We start from the raw sequence: 19,110 nt of genomic DNA on the forward strand, positions 1-19,110 counted from the left end.
TAACCAACAGCGGGATCTGGATACCCATGTTGGCTCCCACATGTTCCATGATGATCTCATCGGATGAACCACGATGTCGAGGATTCAATCAATCCCGTATACAATTCCCTTTGTCCAGCGGTATTATACTTGCTCGAGATTCGATCGTCGGTATCCCGATACCTTGTTCAATCTCGTTAGCGGCAAGTCTCTTTACTCGTTCCATAACACATCATCCCGTGACCAACTCCTTGGTCACATTGTGCACATTATGATGATGTCCTACCGAGTGGGCCCAGAGATACCTCTCCGTTACACGGAGTGACAAATCCCAGTCTCGATTCGTGCCAACCCAACAGACACTTTCGGAGATACCTGTAGTGTACCTTTATAGCCACCCAGTTACATTGTGACGTTTGGCACACCCAAAGCACTCCTACGGTATCCGGGAGTTGCACAATCTCATGGTCTAAGGAAATGATACTTGACATTAGAAAAGCTTTAGCATACGAACTACACGATCTTGTGCTAGGCTTAGGATTGGGTCTTGTCCATCACATCATTCTCCTAATGATGTGATCCCGTTATCAACGACATCCAATGTCCATGGTCAGAAAACCGTAACCATCCATTGATCAACGAGCAAGTCAACTAGAGGCTTACTAGGGACATGGTGTTGTCTATTTATCCACACATGTATCTGAGTTTCCTATCAATACAATTCTAGCATGGATAATAAACGATTATCATGAACAATGAAATATGATATAATAATAACTAATTTATTATGCCTCTAGGGCATATTTCCAACAGACAGCCCACCGCGCCGCAGCCCTTGACACATCCAGGGAGCCACCACCCTCATCGGAAGCACCAGCGGCCATGCCACACGACACCGCCCCGGAGCCGCCGCCAACAGCCATGACCACCTCTACACTGCTCGCACGGCCGGAGCTGGCACAACACACACCGCCCCGGAGGCCAGGGACCGCTCCCCACGACCGCCGCAGCACCTCCACCTACGCGGCGCCGCCGCGCCGCCATCCAGGAGCTGCAGCACGCCGCCACCACCGCAGCTCAACCAGCCGGACGTGCAGCCACCGGAGCCACACGCCTGGGCAGCCCCACCAACGGATCCAGCCTCCTGGCGCCAGATCCGCGGCGGCCGGCCCAGCACCGCCCCACACGACTCACAGGGAAAGGAGAGGAGAGAACGGCGCCGCCACCATGCCCGGGGCCGCCGCCCCGGCTTGCCTGCGCCGGCGAGATGCCGCCGCCGCCAGTCGCCTCGCGTCGTCCAGGGCCGCCGCTACGCGTCTCGCGAGGAGAAGTCCCCGCCGCCGCCGAACGCCGAGCGGGCTTTGCCCGTCGGATTCACCTGGCGGCGGCGAGGGGAGCTGGGGTGGAGGTGGGGAAAACGGGGGCGGCGGCAGCTAGGTTTCGCTCGTGGCGCCCCCCTGGGAGCGACGCGAGCACTGCACCCGATCTATGACGGTTGTGTTCGCTTGTAATGAGCGGAAATATCATTTGAAGATGTTCTGACCTTTTTCCGTGAACTTTCCCAGTTCAGAATATATGCGTGGACTACTTGAACATTTGCGTAAATTTTTAGACTGGCAGTAGCTACTACCATGTCATTTAGCATGGTTGATCAGTGGAAGTTCAATGTTCCATCTCTGTTGCCTAAAGCTGGTACAAAAATTCAGGGAATTGGTAACAACTCATGCCTCTGTTTACGGCAAAGCTACAGTTTGTGTAGGTTACCTTTCTTGTAGTTTGATGAAGCATGCTGATTTTAGTGCAATCTAGTTATGACTCCTTTTTTAAAATAAAAAATCATCTTTGTGCAATTATACAAACCACGCAAGGAACAAAAGAAAATATGTTTTGAGCACATGCACAAACGAAATTGTAGGATACTGTATTTCTGAGCAACACAGGTTAAAAGGAGGTGAGGATCTAGCGGGTCAGACAAATATATCGTACCGAATTCGGATGGAATCCGTCATACGCCATGACATTGCTCATCATAAAATCTTTGACAGACAGGGTCATCATATCTTAGCTGTCTCAGAACAACAACTAAGCAGGGTCCTTAATCCCATCTTTTGTTACTCCATCCGTAACAAAATGTGACGTTTTTTCATGCCTATGCAAAACCAAAAAATGTCTTAGATTTTGTTACGGAGGAATACTTGTTTTATTGTTTAACTCATCTCGATTAAATGACAAAACATTCAGATCCATGTTTCGGAATTGAAGCTTTATTATAGTTTCTTTCATCCCTTTGTCCACCTTATTTATAATGCAAGCAAGCAAGATATGTACACATACATGAGCAATCACCACTCCTGATCATGTTCATAGCATCTCGCTAACATATCAAAATGATGGGGAGCTACCACTTTTAGATAGCGAAACCAAAGACCATTTAATATTCACTTTAGTGTTGAATTGAACGCATCGCTCCAGTGTTTACGTATTTTAGTGTGTTTGTTTACTCATTTCAATCCGTATGTAGTCCATATTGAAATATCCAAAACATCTCATATTTGTGAAAAAAGGGAGTAGCATATAGTACAGTCAAATGACTTCAGTGCTTGCTGCTTCCTCTATGGTCCAGCAAAATTCAAAAGATGCAGGTGGTTCTGCAATTGTTGAGGTAGATAGCGTAGCTTATCACCAAACATTGGATTAACCCCCCATGTTCATCTGCATATACTTTGGTTAGCAGGACAGGAGCTCTAGCAAACACTGATGTGGATTGCTAGGGTACGTTCAATTCAAGACTACTACAGTTAACAAAGTTTTGCTAGGGTATGTTCCAACTGCCGTGCAACTCATTATGGATGGATCCCTCATTTACCTCCTGCTTAGTACTACCACTATAGTTTCATTTCGTCATAATAGCAATTTTGTAAATGGAAGTTTTTTTTCCGGATGCTACAGATATGTTTTGGCTATTCTATCATGATCTGGTATCTGTTATATACAGTAAAATGCATTTCCAAAGGAACCGTTTGCTTGATTTGATGCTCAGTGATATCAATAGCTACAGATATCACACCCTTTTATTAAATTGTTGTACTCATTGAAATTTTATTCTATTTTTGTGCAGATGATGACGACGCTTAGCTATTCAAAATTCTTTGCCAGTAACTAGGCAGTTTGCTTTGGTCAAGAGAGAGAACATGGTCTGGACTATCCATCTTTTGCTTCTGAATGAAACTGAATCTGCTTTCTAGTCAGTGGTACTATAAAAAACTGAAGTTTCACAAAATGTGTGATCCTTTTGTACTTGATTCTGACTGGTTATCTTCTCTTATTCATGTTTGTTCAGTTCAAATGATGACACAGTGAAACATAACTCTTATCTTGCTGCATGGTGTATGATGGGTGGTATTAATAGGTGCATGCTGGGAGGGGTTAACCAAGCAAAAATTCAGGGAGGGATTGAGGAGAATTTAGTGGTGTAATCCCTACAGGGAATGGGTGAGGAAGTGGCGACCACCCGACAAACCAAACAAAGCCTAACGTGGTGAGGAATTGCTGCTGTGATCACATCACATTATAATTGGCTGTGCCTTTGGTGACACAAATGGAGATGCACATCTGTTAGGAAAGTAAGGGCGCAATCTAAGATTGTAGCATCATGTTTTTTCACATTCAATTGCACTCATTCTACCACACATGGCAAGGCAAAAAAAAAGAGCAGATTTGCAAATATAAGCACCTTCACTTTACCGAGAAAACTTGATTGAGCGGCCTGAACAAGGCACAAAAATCAATTCACGAGCTTATCTTTACTACCAAAATTGCGACTTTATGCCATTCCTCTCACTTCAGCACTGATCTATTTGTCACTGACTGATCAATTCAACTACCTTTCAATGCATTTCCTCGAAAACCAAAGACTATCATATTGGGATAGAGGAAAAGCTGATACCTCCCTCCTAGAATGAAGTCCAGGAAGGGCAAGTATACTCACAGGTTGTTCTCCTGAACAATATTCCATGCAAACATGGACTTATTCTTCCATCTTGTCAGTAGAGCCCAGCAGATAGCCAACATCCGGGGTAATAACCGCGCGCTTACTGACCTCTCCCAGGGTGCAGCAATGATTTTCTCTGGTGTTAACCGCCACAGCCTCCTGGACAAACATGCAATTTGAACCGGGAGATACCTGGGAAGTTTGTAATTGTTAGTGTTGCACGGAAAACATATACACAAACACAAAATGCAGCAGTTTACAGTTTTCATACTCACATCAAACAGTGCATCTCCTATCTTCATCTTCACTTTACCGCTTTTATAAACGAGTATCTTCCCCATGAGACCTCCTGGCAGATCTTTGATCTTAGAGCCAGGGAGTGTCCGCCCACGTGCCACTTTAGAGCTTGTGGCAGGTTCAACATTCTCCTCAGAGCCAGTATTTGGTTCTTCAACAGATTCCATTTGCTTTGGTAAAGGAAGAGACGCAGGTAACTGGAAGAAGAGTAACTGTGGTGTGTCGGACCAATCCTGTCAGCACAACAGTCAATATAAAAAGCAGCTATAGTCGTCTGTTTGTGGTTGCTGAATTGTATTGTGCTGTGCTTATATTAAAAGGTTCAAGCAGTTAGACACCAGGTTGCATACTAATAATATGTAAATTCAAAATTCTGATTTTGCTCTAAAGCATAGGACAAGAAATGACATGCTGTAACAATTTGATAATAAATTACCATTAATCCAAGTTCTTCTGCTGCAGTTAATTCGCCATCCTGAGCTCTGCTGGCCGATTTCTCTCCAAACTCCTCTTCATCAAGAATCTCTACATGACGTACGTAGGAGAGAAATAATGGAGGGTTAAAGAAAAATAATCTTACAACATAAGACCAGAAGGACCAATAGAATACCAGGATCTCCAGAGTAGGGCCTCCTAAGTGGGAGAGTTATAGGATAGTCGCTATGGGTATAATCCTGTAAAAAGATGGAAATTAATCAAATTAATAATGCATGCACAGGAAGACATTCATATTGATTCGCACTTGGTAACTCCACTCACCCATGGATCCACATATTCTTTTGGTGCTTTTGGCGCTGTAACATCATACAGAGCATGCATGAAAAGAAAGGGTGTTAAAGCTCCAAAAATAGCAATATGTACAGTTAAAATAGTGTTGCATGATCTGTGTTCCATTCTGAAAGTGAAACAAAATTGCAATGCCCGACTAACAACTACAAGAGTGCAAGGTCTTCAGCCAAATACACTAATATGTACAGCAAATAAGTGTTCCATGTTCTCTGTTTTGTTCAAAAGGAGAAACAAAATTGCAAAGCCAGCCAACAAACTACCAAAAAGCACAAGTTATTTTCTTTTTCCAATTTTCACGAACAGATATTACCATTTAGTGGAACGTTAACTAAACATAGAACGATCTAGATAAATATGTCGCAATAATACCTGCCGAATACTTCCGCGTAGGAAAAGATCTTGCGTACGAAGAGTTCCCTTGCCCAAATGCAACCTGTGTATTGATTTCTGTTGTGCCAGCAGATTGATATATCATTAGTAATACATCCAAATTTACAGAGAAAATGCCAGCAATATTAGAAACAGTGGCTGAATTCATCAACAAGACCAAACTAGTTTGATGGTTGTAATAATCTAACATATTCACAGAAGAAAGAGCTAAGCTAAGAGAGTTTCTTTAACATCTACTCTATAATAAGATACACTTTACTACGTGCAGTAATTTTACACTATGCAAGAGAACAAGATTCTAATTTGGTGCAACCTCTGCATATTGCATTCCTGAAGATGAGCACATGAAGCCTTGTAAGTTACAGTTTCCTCACAAGTTATTCGCAATATGTTTTCACCCTCAGAGGCCAACAAAACTACAGTACCAAACACTTGTGCTTGGCCAGCTCTGAAACATTCCACAGTTTCCTTTCCAGGACCGGTGTATTGGTAGAACAACATTGTGTATATTAGGGATGAAACACACATAAACTAGTAACTAGAAATTGTTCAAAGAAGTCCATGACTTAAAAGGGAAGTTGATTGGTCAATTTTGTCTAGTGATGAGGAAGATGCGACTTCCTCAATTAACAGCCCCCAAGATTCTTACAGACATATAGTCAAGTATGAAGATTTAGAACTTAAGAGGTGCTTTTTTCGCAACAATAGTTGACTGATGAGCCAATGCAAATGAGAGAAAATAGGCGCTGAGCATGCTCAAAGAGTAGGATCATGGAGCACAATATCAATTAACCACATTTACCTTTTTTCTCAACCTTAGGTCTTCTTCCAAAGGGATCAGTGCTCTACAGATGAAACAAAATATAAAACACACGAATCAGCCATCAAACAAAAAGCTTGCAGATACAACAAACGGCCAACAGACTAATATAGGCACCTGTGATGTCTTCAGTTTCATCAACAATTCCTTATCAATGATTTCATCCTTGCTCTCCTCAACAGGCTCCCTGTAGACAGTTTATAATCAACTAAATCCCATGATACCGTGCCTGCCCATCTAGAAAACCTTGAATAACTGGAATTGTGAAAGAAAATCTAGACAGAAGAAACATACGTTTTTGGGACAACCTTTGCAGGTTTCTTTGGAGGCTTTTTGGGTGCGAATTTAAGTCCCCCCTTAAAATGCAAGAAGCAAAAACCGTAACCATCAAATTGAAACAATGGAATATACATTAGGAACAACGAAAGTGAACACTAACCTTGCGAGGACGGGGCGCAAGGGAGCCATCTATTTCCTTCTTCACGTTACTCTTGTCGTCCATAAGATAGCAACAAATGCAAAAACCTGCAAAAGGTGGAACACCAAAGCTAAGATGGCTGATGGGCCTATCACTATTAGCCGGCGACGGTGACTCAGACAAGAGCGGAGCAGGGCGGCCGGCGGGTTTCGTAGACTGGCGGCGGCGGCGGCGGGCCGTTGAGAGGGGCGGGGGGGGGGGGGGGGGGGGGGGGGGGGAGGAGGTACCTGGTTCAGACGATCTGCCGCCGCCGCCAATGTCCTCGATCTGCTGCCGCCGCACACGAGAACCGCTCGAGTTTTCAGTCTTCCTCGCGAAAACGTCGACTATTTCTTTCGAGCTGAAGGCCCAACCATTGGGCCCACCAGGGTCCAGATCATATACGAGCCGAGAATCTTATCACCGGCCCAAAAGGAAGTCACGAATTTGTGAGCCGACCTAGAAGAGGAGGAAGAGGAAGAGAAGAGCGCAACGCAAGCAGAGGCAAAGAATGGCGATGGCGAGGAGGAGGGCCCTCGCGCTCGTGTCCCAGCTCCTCCAGAGGCGGGTTCTCCCCGCGCCGCGCTTCCTCTCGTCGGCGGCCGGCGGCGCTCTAGACCGCCTCAATTCGCCGCCCTTCGCACGCCCGGCCGCGCCCAGGAATCCCGCTCCCCCTTCCCCATGGGATCGGCTCGGAGGTTAGATTTCGCCGCTCCCCTTCTCCTTGTGTCGAATTTGGCTCTGCGAGGTTGGCATGCTAGGGAGGTCGGATTCACGGATTGGACGCGTGGAGATGTGAACTTTAGGGTCGGCTAGCGAATTAGTTTAGCACGTGGTAGGTCGGTTTCTTCATCTGAGCGACGACGCGTTCGTTTGTAGGTCAGTAATGTTCTCTGATTGCTTGCATTGCATTTTGAGCTGAAATGGGCTCCACTTAGGTGATCTTGTTCTTGCATTAGACGACCTGATTGTTCGTGAATATGTTGGTGTCAGTGCCTTAGCTCATGTGCTCATGTTTGTTTGCTTGCAAAATTGGTGTCATGGACAGGGCAGAAGAGGACCATGTTCATCCAGACGCAGTCGACCCCCAACCCGCAGTCGCTCATGTTCCATCCTGGAAAGCCGGTTATGGAAGTTGGGAGCTCTGATTTCCCTAATGCTCGGACTGCGATGACATCACCTTTGGCGAAGGCGCTGTTTGCGATCGAAGGTACATCAAGCAGCCGCCCTAGTAATCTACTGCATTATTTTATATTTCAGCATTTCAATTTGCGTATTTACCAGTCCTCCTGTTAATCAGTTAGTTACCATCGTCACAACAAACGATCTGTTGCTATGTGTCTAGTCCTTACATGCCCCTGCAAAGTTTAAAAACCTACCCAGCCCCCCTTGTGTTACAAGCAGGCGCTCTGTGTCTGACATACGAGCCAAGGTGTAGATAAGGTTTACTTGTAAAGGCATACGAGGTTGTGCCATGAAATTGAGTTGGAAGAACAGATCTTTTTAGTCTTCTGTGTTTGGTAAACAGTTTTTTTAATGAATCAATGTTAACTATTCATTCTGTTCAATTACTTTTTAGTTTTCCTTTTCATTTTGTCGTGTTGATCTTCTGTTGTTGAACTAAAAGCCTTTTAGCTGTTAAAGGGAACTATTATGAGATGTAATTGAAAAAAGTGGCTTACAAACTACAGAGAGCCATGCACTGAATTCTTACCAAATAAATTAGCAACTAAGTAAGCACTATGGTTTGTTGGACATCCAAGCAACCATTTGGGCACAAAAGAAGAGTAAGGGGACTTGAATACAATAAATTGGTGAAACATAAATTGAGGGAGACCTATTTAACGTGGGCAAAGGGCATGATAACTTAATGCAGGCATTGAGGTGGGTTAAATTTGAAGAATAGTATGCAAAAATGCACACGGTTGATTTGTTCATAGGGCAGAAGGAAGTCATTCCAAAAGCAAGAATCCTGATCTTATCTTGAAATCTGTTAGGCAAGACATATTTGGAGCTGATGGTTCTTTATTTTTCAAATGCATCACCATGATGAGGACGTGCAACTTTATCATTGTTTAATAAGGGATTTGACTTCTTACAAAATAGTACATCCATGCAAATGCTTCAGGCTTAGTTTGGCATTCTTTGTATATTCTTTGGAACCATAACGACAAAATAAATGCTAGGATCGGTAAATATGTAACAGCAAAGATGTCACAGCACAACATCTGAAATTGGCGCCAAAATTTCTCAGTGAAATATTCCATTTGGTCATGGTATTGACTGGATTCAATTTCTATGCAGGAGTTACAAGAGTATTCTTTGGATCTGATTTTGTAACTGTGACAAAATCTGATGAGACTTCATGGGACTATCTTAAGCCTGAGGTCTTTGCTGCGATAATGGATTTCTACTCATCTGGACAGCCACTTTTCCTGGACTCAAATACCGCAGCTGCTATGGACACAGCAATTCATGAGGTATTCATGGACATTCTTTCTATTTCATGGTTTGTTTCCATAGCTTTGTTCTTCTGCAGCATGGTCATTTCCTGTGCCATACAATATTTCTAAACTACAATTATAAGAAAAGATTACTGTTGGCAGAACCTTTATGCTTTTTAGTCATATCGCTTTTTATAGAAGTGTTCATCTAGGGTGTGAAGTATAAATGGTGTTGGTTTTATGCAAGATGTAAGCATACAGTAACAATATAAAACATAAGTCCATGGGAGAGACGGATATTAAGAGTTCATTAGGAAAGTACAGAATTATGGAAGAGTTTAGTTGTCTTAGGAAAGATCTAGTAAGTCCAATTAGGAGAGGTTGGTGACCTGAGCAACGCATCCATGCCATCTGGTTATCTTCAGCACGGCAGTTATCACGTTGTGAATCAAGGTTCACACCACCAGCACAATACTGCTGAATAATGCTAACGAACTTGTTCATACTGTTAATTCTTGTGTGTGACAGGAAGGTAGGTAGCAGTAGCACTGACACACTATTTTTTGTTCTCTGTGGGGATGCAAAATAACATTTGTTATCATGAATAATTGAAAACCTGTGCTTGAGATTCTAAATCTGCCATGCAACGTTTGTCTGTGTCGAAGGATGATTCAGAAATAGTTGCTATGATAAAAGAACTGTTGGAGACCCGTATTCGTCCGGCTGTTCAAGATGATGGTGGTGACATTGAATACCGAGGATTTGAGCCGTTAGTACCTCCCCTCTCCTGATGTTCATGTATGATGCTGATTTTAAAGAATGTTGGCTACATTGTCTCACTGTGATACTATCCTTGCAGAGAAACAGGAATAGTGAAGCTAAAAATGCAAGGTGCCTGCAGTGGCTGCCCGAGTTCATCAGTCACGTTGAAATCTGGCATAGAGAACATGCTCATGCACTATGTGCCCGAGGTAATATTCAGTGCTTTGTTTCCCCTTTCTTGGAACAGCTCCCATTGTGTGTTTGTGTGTGTGTTCAGTGAAAAAGGCTGTCCATTATTTGATAGCTACAATGCTGATTATCTGGTACTATTCAAGAAATCTGTTAACATTGCTATTGCTTCTTATGCCCAGCTTGCTTAAAAGAGTAACTTATTCATCTTTGATCGATATGTCGCCGTTGGCAGGCTTCACAAACTTTCATGTTTCATTCTTTGGTAGGTGAAAGGAGTGGAGCAGGAGTTTGATGGTGATGAGGAAGCTGAACTGGCTGGCCAGATGGAATGAGTTTTTACAGTTAAATCGCAACCCTTGTCACATATGCTTGTTCAGGGAAACCATGCTATGCATGAAAAGTCCTGGAGAATTACCACTCCCAAAACCATAGGTTACCACTATATTTTGTGAGATAAACCAGGAATAGCCTGAAGGTTTTTGTGATGATTAGATGGTTGTAATTTTGATCAAATGTGTGCAAGAAGCAGACTACCGCACATGGTAGAGAGGCAGCAGTAGCCTGAACCAACATCAACTGCAGTAGGGCTGAATAAAGTGATAGTTGGATTGATCTTTCCTTTTGTCCAACTCTGTATATGCTGAGCATGTCTAACTAATACCAAAGGTTATCACTTTGGTATGGCAGGTGTAATTTCATGGTGGTTATTTCTGCTTTGTATGTACTGTATGTTTTGCATTTGCATATGCATGAATGGTTATGGCTGCAAATAAAATCTGGATTCATCAGCATCAATCAGCATAAGAAACGCAAACTTCTGTCTTGATTTGCACTGATTGAATTGAAACGAATGAATCATTTTTATTGCTTTGATCTTTATTACACATGAAGGAGGGCAATGCTTGCTTTTGATCACCCATCCTTCTGAATTAACAATGGAAACAAAACACTTACATGGAAATAAACAGAAAATAGGGAACACATTGAATCAGGGGTAAAATTAAAACAAACTCTGGACTAATCACAGTTTGAGCCTACCATGACAGAACAACATACAGCCACTGACCAGCTTTTTCCCTCTCCGGAGCAAACATTTGCCCCAGAGCACCTACCCTTTTGGTCCCGAATGCGACACACTGACACGATCCAAGATCTACGGCGCAGGTGGATCCAAATACAAAATCCAGCCCCCCATCACATCAACATCATCAGCCTGAAAGAGACATCATTTCCCTGCTGCTCCATCCTGATAATCCATCTAAGAAATCTGTATGACTGGTTTGGAATCACTTGGTGGTCTGTTTAGGCTGCCTTGTATATCATGTATGTATGTACACGGCGCACCAATTGTGGGGGGTCGTCAGCCATGTAGTAGTGGGGGTGTAGATGAGGAGGACAAGGCCATGAGCAAGAATGCAGCCTCCTCCACCCCCATTGAGACCGTCCTTTTCTTCTTCACCACTTGGAGGTTACTGCTTTTGTTGTTGCTACTGCTGCTGCTGTCTTTTACTGCACTTGTTGCCTCTCCGTGATCTTCTCGTTGTTGTTGCTGCTGCTGCTGCTGTTGTTGTTGGTGTTGTTGTTGGTTTAACTGCTGGTTCTGTGGCTTGTTGTCGAGACCTAGCTCTTGCCTCCTCTTCTTCCTGTATCGGATACCGCACGCGTTGCAAAGCGTCTAGGATGGAAGTGAAAAAGTTCAATACACAATTTTAAAAAAAGATGTTCAATACACATTCAGCTCTATTTTTGTTATCAGACTAGGACCACTAACTCCATTGTTACTTTTCAGATCAGAGAAACATATCAGTTTTGCCAACGAAAAAGGAGAGATTACTGGTTGATGGGTGCACGGCTCAGTGCCAGAAGGAAGTGAAAAACTATCATGGTGATAAGGATATCCCTTAAAGAATTGGCCCAACCAATAGAAAACAACCAGAGAAAAGCTGGCCCCTTTTTAAATATCCCATCTCACACATGCCACTTGGGAATATTAGGGGGGATTGGAGGTTAGCACTGTTGCGAGGAACAGCTCACCTAACCTCCAAATGGAATCAAAACTGAGTACACACACTGATTCTCTTTTTTTTTTCCCTCCCTTTGCCGTGGGACTTTATCCAAAGCTCCAAGCTGCCCTGATTAGAACAATCATCACCATATCTTTTTTTAGATAAAAATCGCCGCCATATCTTATGATCTTCCTCTCCCACGCAAATACCCGGATTAAAATCGCCACCCTATCTTATACTCTGCCAAAACCAGAGGCTCTAATGATTCTAGCATGATCGCTCTAGGAACAGCCTGAACGATATAATCAAGAATTGATCGCAGTATGAACCGCAAGAACTGTGGTGATCAGGCCATGGTTGACACCACCGATCACCTCCCCCACAGGCCACAAGCACAAACAAGAAAGAAAGGAAAAAGAGGGGAGAAGTGGGGAACTCACCCTCGGCCCCGTCGGCCCGCTGCGCCACATGGGGGTGGTGGTGGTGCGGCATTCGACGCAGCACATCCTCCCTCCTTCCCCCGCCGCCGGAGCGACCCCGATCACCTGAGGGAGACGAGGCAGAGGCCAGGAACACATCAGCAGCCACAGAGCATAAGAAGATCTTTCTTTTTTTCAATTAGAAGACGGCCGGGCAGAGAGATGAACCTTGTGGTGAGACGAATCCATCGGTGGCGCTGGACGGGTGGTCTGCTCGGCGGTGATCTTGGTCGGAGATGAGGGTGTCGTGCTGGGTTTGCTCTGCTCTCTTGAAGAAGCGTATGTGGGAGGAGAGGGAGTAGTTGGGGCGGGGAGGGGAGAGGAGAAGAGATAGCAACCAAGGCTAAGCTGCAAGCTTTGTTTTTGATCTCTGGCTAGGCTGCAAGTTGGTAGGGTACTTGTACAAGTTCCCTCCTTATCTTCTAGCCCCTGTATTAATATGTTCTTAGTCTCCTTATCCATTGCTAGCAACAAGGGCGAAAACGGAGCGAAAAGTACCCCCGTTTCCGGTAAATATGAAGCGGACGGTCTCATTGCGGATTACGCTAGAGCAAAAATGGATCCTCCACATATTTTGCCGAGCATGAAAACATGTAGTTTTATGACGAATAAGTTCAATACATGCCCATGTCTCCTCTTACCAACTAAAGTTGCTATAATTACTTTCATATTGATATTTGTTGCTAACATTGTAGCAACAGAATGGAAAGGTCCATCAGATTCAGAGTGGAGAACACACATTGGGATTAACCCATATTTTATAGTAGCTATGTTGCTATAATTACTTTGATATTGAAATTTGTTGATACCATCGTAGCAACAACATAGTTGAAAGTTCCAACAAATTCTGAGGCAGAAAAGTCCATCAAATTTCTGGTAAAGATCGTAAACATACAATCCTAGCACGGAATTTTTGTTACATAATATTGGAGCAAAAATGAATGCTCAACCCGTTTTGTAGGAGTGACGAAACATGTGGTTTGATTATATGTATAAGGTCATACGTGTAGTGGCTCGGCCGTTATCTACTTTGCTCACCGCTTTTTGTCCCTCCTTATTTGCTGATGTTGGTGTTAATGCACGTTAATGCGTTTCCATCTCTTTATTTTGTTATTGTTCATATTAAGGCGAAAACAAACTCGTAGTTGCCTATTTTTTTTTAAAAAAAATCTAGATCACCCTTGTTTGTCCCTCCTTATCTGCTGACATTGGTGTTAATGTGTTCCACCTTTTTATTGTTATTATTGCTAGTACGACAAAAATCGATCTCATATTTCCATGTTTTTCAAATAAAAATCATTATCTAGTTTCCGCACCGCTTTTTGTCCCTCCTTATCTGCCGACGTTGGTGATAATATGGTTCAGTCTCTTTTCTTTCTTTTTGTTGCTACTAACGCGAAAATCATACTCATGGTTCCTTGATTCTAAACCCTTCGATTTAACTGCTATGTTATGTTAGATAGTATTTAAGCCTACCCTTGCATGACCTGATCTTGTAATCTTAAATCCATGTTCCTTACAATCCTAGCATGATTAGGAGTTGCTTGATCTATACCTAGTTCTCTCCCCCTACTTATTTTGCTATACTTAGTCACGCTTAATAGAGTTTGTGTCTTGATCCATTGAATGAGTTTGAGGAATCAAATTTTGGTAGTTGAACATATACCTGGCCATGGGCCGGGCCTAAAAAAGCCCACGGCAGAAAACTGAGGCCTAGGCCCTCCCAGGCCCTACCATTGGTCCTACTTTTCAAGCCCAAGCCCGGTTCATCTGGTAAAAAGCCCTGAAAAGCCCTTAGGGCTTAGGGCCGTGGGCCGGGCCTCTTCCTTAAAATGCCAATATGCCAAGCCCAGGCCCGTCTAGGCCCTATTGGTGGGCTCAAAACTCACGCCCAAGCTCAGCCCACGGGCAAGCCCATCGGGCCTAGGCCCTGGATTTTAGGGCCGGGTCTGGGTGGGCTGACAGGGCCGGGCCGGAGATGGCCAGGACTAGTTGAACATGAATAGTGGGATGAGGTAAATATTACTGGAGGTAATCGGAGCTAAACATGATTAGAGGCCAAAGTGAGAGGCCATGTTGGAGAACGTGATGGGTTCTCTCATTTACAGCGATTAAGGACCGAGTTCTCGTTTCATTGATCCAAGACCGAGCGTACAACCACACAAGGTCATATGGGTAACCTCTTGACTTGCTAAGTTACCTCAGACCAGTCTACCAATGGCAATAGTCCGGGATTTTCATTCATCATGTGACTTGAAAGGAGATGTGGAGAATGATACCTCAATATAAGGGTGGCCCGACTTACTAATTGGGGCTTGGGTGCATTGTGCAACACTTGAGTATATATCGGAGCACTCAGGTAAACTCACGATTATGGATAGAGCTCGTATGGATGACATCGGGTCGAGTGTAAGGTAAGAGTCATGGTTGATCACCCTCTGCCAACATACAATGTGAAGCGTGCTGCTAGTTGGCACTAAGAGACGATTGGTGCGTGTGGGCAAAGAAGTACACCCATGCGATTTAAATCTACTCCAATAGTTATGTGCATAGTTAGGCTAGTCATAGTGGGAGTAACTTAGGTAGTAACATAGCGCATTTCAAGAAAATTTTGCTTATGTGGCATGTAGTTAATAAGTAGAGAGATGCTTAGAGTAACATAATATGTTACTGTAACATAGCACTTTCCGAGAAAGGATGAGTCTACAAACTAATAAATGAATCCATCTATGACAATACTACTATGTTACTTTGCACTATGAAAGTAGTAACTTAGACTAGTGTCATATGCATGACACTAGTATAAGTTACTCCTCACTATGACCAGCCTTATGTGACCGCTTTGTTATGTTAGCATGGACTAGATAACTATAATTGTTACTTTAAAACATGCCAAGATAAGTGTGAGTATTATGGATTTGTTCCTCGGGGTTTGTAACAAGGGAGGATTAATGGTGGTGTATTGGTTGGTGGTTCTCAGATTATATGGTTGAAAGGATCAAGATGGACCTAGAGGGGGGGGTGAATAGGTACAATTACAATTTTAAGTTGATTATTAGCAAGCTTAGGCAATGCAGAATATAAAGGTGAGCCTAAACAATTGATACGCCGAGATAAGTAATCCAATGTAGTGTGCTCAACAAGTTATAGTGAATGATAGGTCTCGTGACCAAAGTAAACCACAAGTAGGGAGCTAGAGTTATTTAAAACCGACAACACGGAGACGAGGATGTATCTCAATGTTCACTTCCTTGGAGGGAAGCTAGTCACTGATGGAGGAATGGGTGTTATCACGAAGGCTCACCCATTATCCTTCAGATATCACAACGAATGTGATCGCAATCACTAGTGGTAGACCTTGAGATGGCTTTCAAACCTTCACAAACTCCCGATGCGACCAGGCTGGGTCTACGTTGTGCCAGGCGGGCGCACTCGCCCCCCGCTAGGACGGTTTGGTCACACCAGATGGGCCTACACGGGCGCGTGGTCAGATGCGCCTCGCATGCCCGGCCTCACGATCTGGGTATACTTGTCTGGCCAAGTGCCGTTGTGTTTGACCCGAGCACGCGCATGCGCCTGGCTCATCATATCCAGCCAATATAGGATTTCCTTAAGATGGTTGTTTCAAAAGGCATTTTGGTTCTTTCCTTAAGACGGTTATTTTTCCTATAAGTTTGTCGTGCACTGGCTTGGGACATCGAGGTGGACTTTCTTTGGTGTGATGATAGGCCAGCGTAGCGTCTTTAGTGCAAGGAAGAGGCCAGTACCGTGGTAAGTGCCTTCTAAGCTATGTTGTCTTTGTTCTTATTTTTTCTCGGTTGCCATCCTTTTTGTTCTTCATCATGCTTGTAGGTTTTGTGGGCTTCTATTTGAGATGCGCACTTGCTTCTTCTCATGACATGCATTGCTACGATGGTGCCGCCGTTTTCTCTCTTTCCCCATGTCGTACGGTTCTGCCCGTCGGGTACGTTAGCCGGGTTCGCAGAGGGCCAAGAAGTTGTTGTATTGATCATAGAAGGAGGGAGATAGAATCAAGAAAGTGAAACAAGTTGGTGCCATGGCAGCAAATTCGGTCGCCATGGCAGCAAATTTGGTCGCCATTGCAGCACTTCTAAAAACCCTACCATTACTGAAAAGATTGCTGCCATGGCACGAGTTTCCCAATTTCAATCGAATTGATCATATCTTTGATCGTTGTATATGTAATACTTATGCTTCTTTGTTGATGCATGATATCTTTTGTAGACAATGAGACTTAACATTTTATGATGGAGGTGTATCGATTGTTCTTATTTACTTTCTTGTCCTAGACCATGCAATTATGCGCGTCTTAATCTGCCATGTATTGCCTTTTTCATCCTCTATATTTTGTCGACGATGGCATGTAGCCCATTGATTGCGCTCTGTGTAATGGCCGTCTACAGATGTCATTCGACCTTTGTCGTCCATTTCCTGGTTTTGTATTGGGGATGTACCACCATATGGTTGAGAATAGAGTTGTTGTTGGTGCAATCGAGTGCCCTTGAGTGTTTGGAGATTGCTGGACAGAAACAATGAGGGACTAATGTGTTGGCTAGTGCACACAGAGAGATATGGTCCCTGGAGTAAATATGAGTTTGCTATCACTACTATAGGAAGGTCCTAACGCGACACATGCATAGGAGACCAATCGACCAAATTGTGTGTGATGCATTAATCACAAACAGTATGGTGATAAAACCGTCACCAATAAAACGAACTATGTGCGATGTCGGATCCATCAAATACGGTTCAGAAAAGAGTTGCTTGTGCAATACGTGGCATATAGTTGATCCATACAAACTGTTTGTGATGAGACAAAATAACGTGAATGGTTACCCAGATCTAGATGGGTGCGATAGACGGCGTACAAGTGATACGTCTCCAATGTATCTATAATTTTTGATTGTTCCATGCTATTATATTATCTATTTTGGATGTTTTATATGCACTAGTATGCTATTTTATATTATTTTTAGGACTAACCTATTAACCTAGAGCCCAGTGCCAGTTTCTGTTTTTCCCTTCTTTTTGAGCTTCACAGAAAACGGATATCAAACGGAGTCCAAACGAAATAAAACTTTCGCGATGATTTTTCTTGGACTAAAAGACACCCAGGAGACTTGGAGTGCAAGTCAGAAGAGTCGCGAGGCGGCGACAAGGGTGGAGGGCGCGCCCTAGGGGGGGGGGGTACCTTGCCACCCCCTCGGGACTCCTATAACCTAGCCCTTGGCCCTATATATTCACATGTATTCTAGAAACACCAGAAGCATCCACAAAAACACTTTTCCACCGCCGCAACTGTCGGATTTTGGGTTCCGCCAAAACCCTTGAGGTTCGAACACTGGGGTGCGCACGAAGATCTCTCCTCCCCAAGCTCTCACCCTCACCACGATCTCAAGGCTCGGCGCGTCGAACTCGTAGAACAAAGGGACACAAGATTTATACTGGTTCGGGCCACCAATGTGGTGTAATACCCTACTCCAGTGTGGTGTGGTGGATTGCCTCTTGGGCTGAGAATGAATAGTTACAAGGGAAGAACAACCTCCTCAGGAGAGGTGCTCTTGTGCTTGGCGAGTGTGTGCCTTGGTGGAGTGGGTCCGGTCCCAGATCATATCCCCCCTCTACGATGGTGGCTAGTCCTATATATATAGGCATGGGTCCTCTTCCCAAATATTAGGCGGGAAGGGATCCCACAACGGCCAATTTGAAGGGGGACGGCTAGTACAAGCTATCCTGATAAAAGATGGTCTTCGCCTGCCAAAGGCTCTGGTGATGACGCCGTCTTGGGCTCCACGGTGACCTCCGTCCTGCTGGTCTTGGTCTCATTGCACCGATATGGAAACCTTTGCTTGACGCCTCGGGACTCCGTGCCTACGCTTGCCTCTTTCACACCAAAGAGTAAATGAGGACACTGCGCACGCTGGCGCCCACCTGGCCTAGGTCGTCATGGCTTGCGTCACAGGAACCTCGTGAGGTGCCCCTTGCCTTGATCTCTCCGCCCCTCACGAGCCAGCCTAGTGAGGCCGCCCCCGAGGAGGTATTGCGTTGTCCGCCTCGCGAGGGTCTTGAGTTTTTGCTGGTGAAGATGGGTCGTACAGGGCCGCTGGTGGAGCCACGTCGTGGGCCGCAAGCAGGCAAGTCTGGAGACCCCCGTTCCCAGGACGCCGACAGTAGCCCCCGGGCCCAAGGTGCGCTCGGACTTGGCTTCGAGGCGAAGCCAAGGGGCAAGTGTGGAGTGCCGCGGGCCTCAACAGCCTGCGACCTCGGTTGACACGTGGCGATTGATGGAACGTGGGCGTCTCCGCTTCCCCACGCTGCCTCGGCAACTGCCCGACTTGACGAGACCCTGCTGCATGCAAGAAAAAGGTCATTATTACCTTAGATCATGGAGGCCGGCGGATGGCCTCCTCTTGGCTATAAATGGGAAGGGGGAAGCGGAGCCCCCGTCATCCATCTCTTCCTTCGCTCCTCTTGCATCTTCTT

At 44.6% G+C, this 19,110-nt stretch overlaps 3 protein-coding genes across 4 annotated transcripts; 1 reads left to right on the forward strand and 2 right to left on the reverse strand.

Moving 5' to 3' along the window:
• Positions 1 to 1,842: 1,842 nt before the first annotated feature.
• LOC125550661 (RNA polymerase III RPC4) lies at positions 1,843 to 7,120 on the reverse strand. 2 transcript variants are annotated; one of them, XM_048713717.2, is made up of 12 exons: positions 6,972 to 7,120; positions 6,706 to 6,791; positions 6,561 to 6,622; positions 6,384 to 6,453; positions 6,249 to 6,291; positions 5,426 to 5,503; positions 5,027 to 5,061; positions 4,878 to 4,941; positions 4,704 to 4,792; positions 4,246 to 4,500; positions 3,968 to 4,162; positions 1,843 to 2,128 (listed from the first exon to the last, which is right to left on the reverse strand). In XM_048713717.2, the coding sequence occupies exons 2-11, from the start codon at positions 6,766 to 6,768 to the stop codon at positions 4,007 to 4,009; spliced, it is 915 nt and encodes a 304-aa protein (XP_048569674.1). In that variant the 5' UTR covers positions 6,769 to 6,791; positions 6,972 to 7,120; the 3' UTR covers positions 1,843 to 2,128; positions 3,968 to 4,006. The 2 variants fall into 2 exon arrangements, with proteins under 2 accessions (XP_048569674.1, XP_048569667.1); XM_048713710.2 differs by lacking the exon at positions 1,843 to 2,128 and having other exon boundaries at positions 3,719 to 4,162; positions 6,972 to 7,119.
• A 24-nt stretch (positions 7,121 to 7,144) lies between these two features.
• On the forward strand, positions 7,145 to 10,735 carry LOC125550674 (nifU-like protein 4, mitochondrial). Its single transcript, XM_048713723.2, has 6 exons — positions 7,145 to 7,421; positions 7,772 to 7,933; positions 9,028 to 9,203; positions 9,833 to 9,936; positions 10,027 to 10,138; positions 10,388 to 10,735. Exons 1-6 carry the CDS (start codon positions 7,235 to 7,237, stop codon positions 10,451 to 10,453), a joined length of 807 nt encoding a protein of 268 aa, XP_048569680.1. The 5' UTR covers positions 7,145 to 7,234; the 3' UTR covers positions 10,454 to 10,735.
• Positions 10,736 to 10,962: 227 nt separating this feature from the next.
• On the reverse strand, positions 10,963 to 12,996 carry LOC125550675 (uncharacterized). Its single transcript, XM_048713727.2, has 3 exons — positions 12,775 to 12,996; positions 12,568 to 12,672; positions 10,963 to 11,796 (listed from the first exon to the last, which is right to left on the reverse strand). The coding sequence occupies exons 1-3, from the start codon at positions 12,793 to 12,795 to the stop codon at positions 11,482 to 11,484; spliced, it is 441 nt and encodes a 146-aa protein (XP_048569684.1). The 5' UTR covers positions 12,796 to 12,996; the 3' UTR covers positions 10,963 to 11,481.
• Positions 12,997 to 19,110: the final 6,114 nt, after the last annotated feature.

Source organism: Triticum urartu, chromosome 1A, assembly GCF_056163025.1.
Source record: "Triticum urartu cultivar PI428250 chromosome 1A, HENAU_Tu73, whole genome shotgun sequence".
Lineage (NCBI taxonomy): Eukaryota > Viridiplantae > Streptophyta > Magnoliopsida > Poales > Poaceae > Triticum > Triticum urartu.

What these genes read in the sequence shown, in the direction of transcription:
- LOC125550661 (XM_048713717.2), bottom strand. Translation starts at nt 6,768, where the DNA reads ATGGACGACAAGAGTAACGTGAAGAAGGAAATAGATGGCTCCCTTGCG. An exon ending in TTGCGCCCCGTCCTCGCAAG is followed by an intron (nt 6,623 to 6,705) that starts GTTAGTGTTCAC and finishes TTGCATTTTAAG; the next exon opens with GGGGGACTTAAATTCGCACC. An exon ending in TAGGAGATGCACTGTTTGAT is followed by an intron (nt 4,163 to 4,245) that starts GTGAGTATGAAA and finishes CAAACTTCCCAG; the next exon opens with GTATCTCCCGGTTCAAATTG.
- LOC125550675 (XM_048713727.2), bottom strand. Translation starts at nt 12,795, where the DNA reads ATGGATTCGTCTCACCACAAG. An exon ending in TGGATTCGTCTCACCACAAG is followed by an intron (nt 12,673 to 12,774) that starts GTTCATCTCTCT and finishes CGTCTCCCTCAG; the next exon opens with GTGATCGGGGTCGCTCCGGC. An exon ending in GCGGGCCGACGGGGCCGAGG is followed by an intron (nt 11,797 to 12,567) that starts GTGAGTTCCCCA and finishes CTTCCATCCTAG; the next exon opens with ACGCTTTGCAACGCGTGCGG.
- LOC125550674 (XM_048713723.2), top strand. Translation starts at nt 7,235, where the DNA reads ATGGCGATGGCGAGGAGGAGGGCCCTCGCGCTCGTGTCCCAGCTCCTC. An exon ending in TGGACACAGCAATTCATGAG is followed by an intron (nt 9,204 to 9,832) that starts GTATTCATGGAC and finishes TCTGTGTCGAAG; the next exon opens with GATGATTCAGAAATAGTTGC. An exon ending in GAATACCGAGGATTTGAGCC is followed by an intron (nt 9,937 to 10,026) that starts GTTAGTACCTCC and finishes CTATCCTTGCAG; the next exon opens with AGAAACAGGAATAGTGAAGC.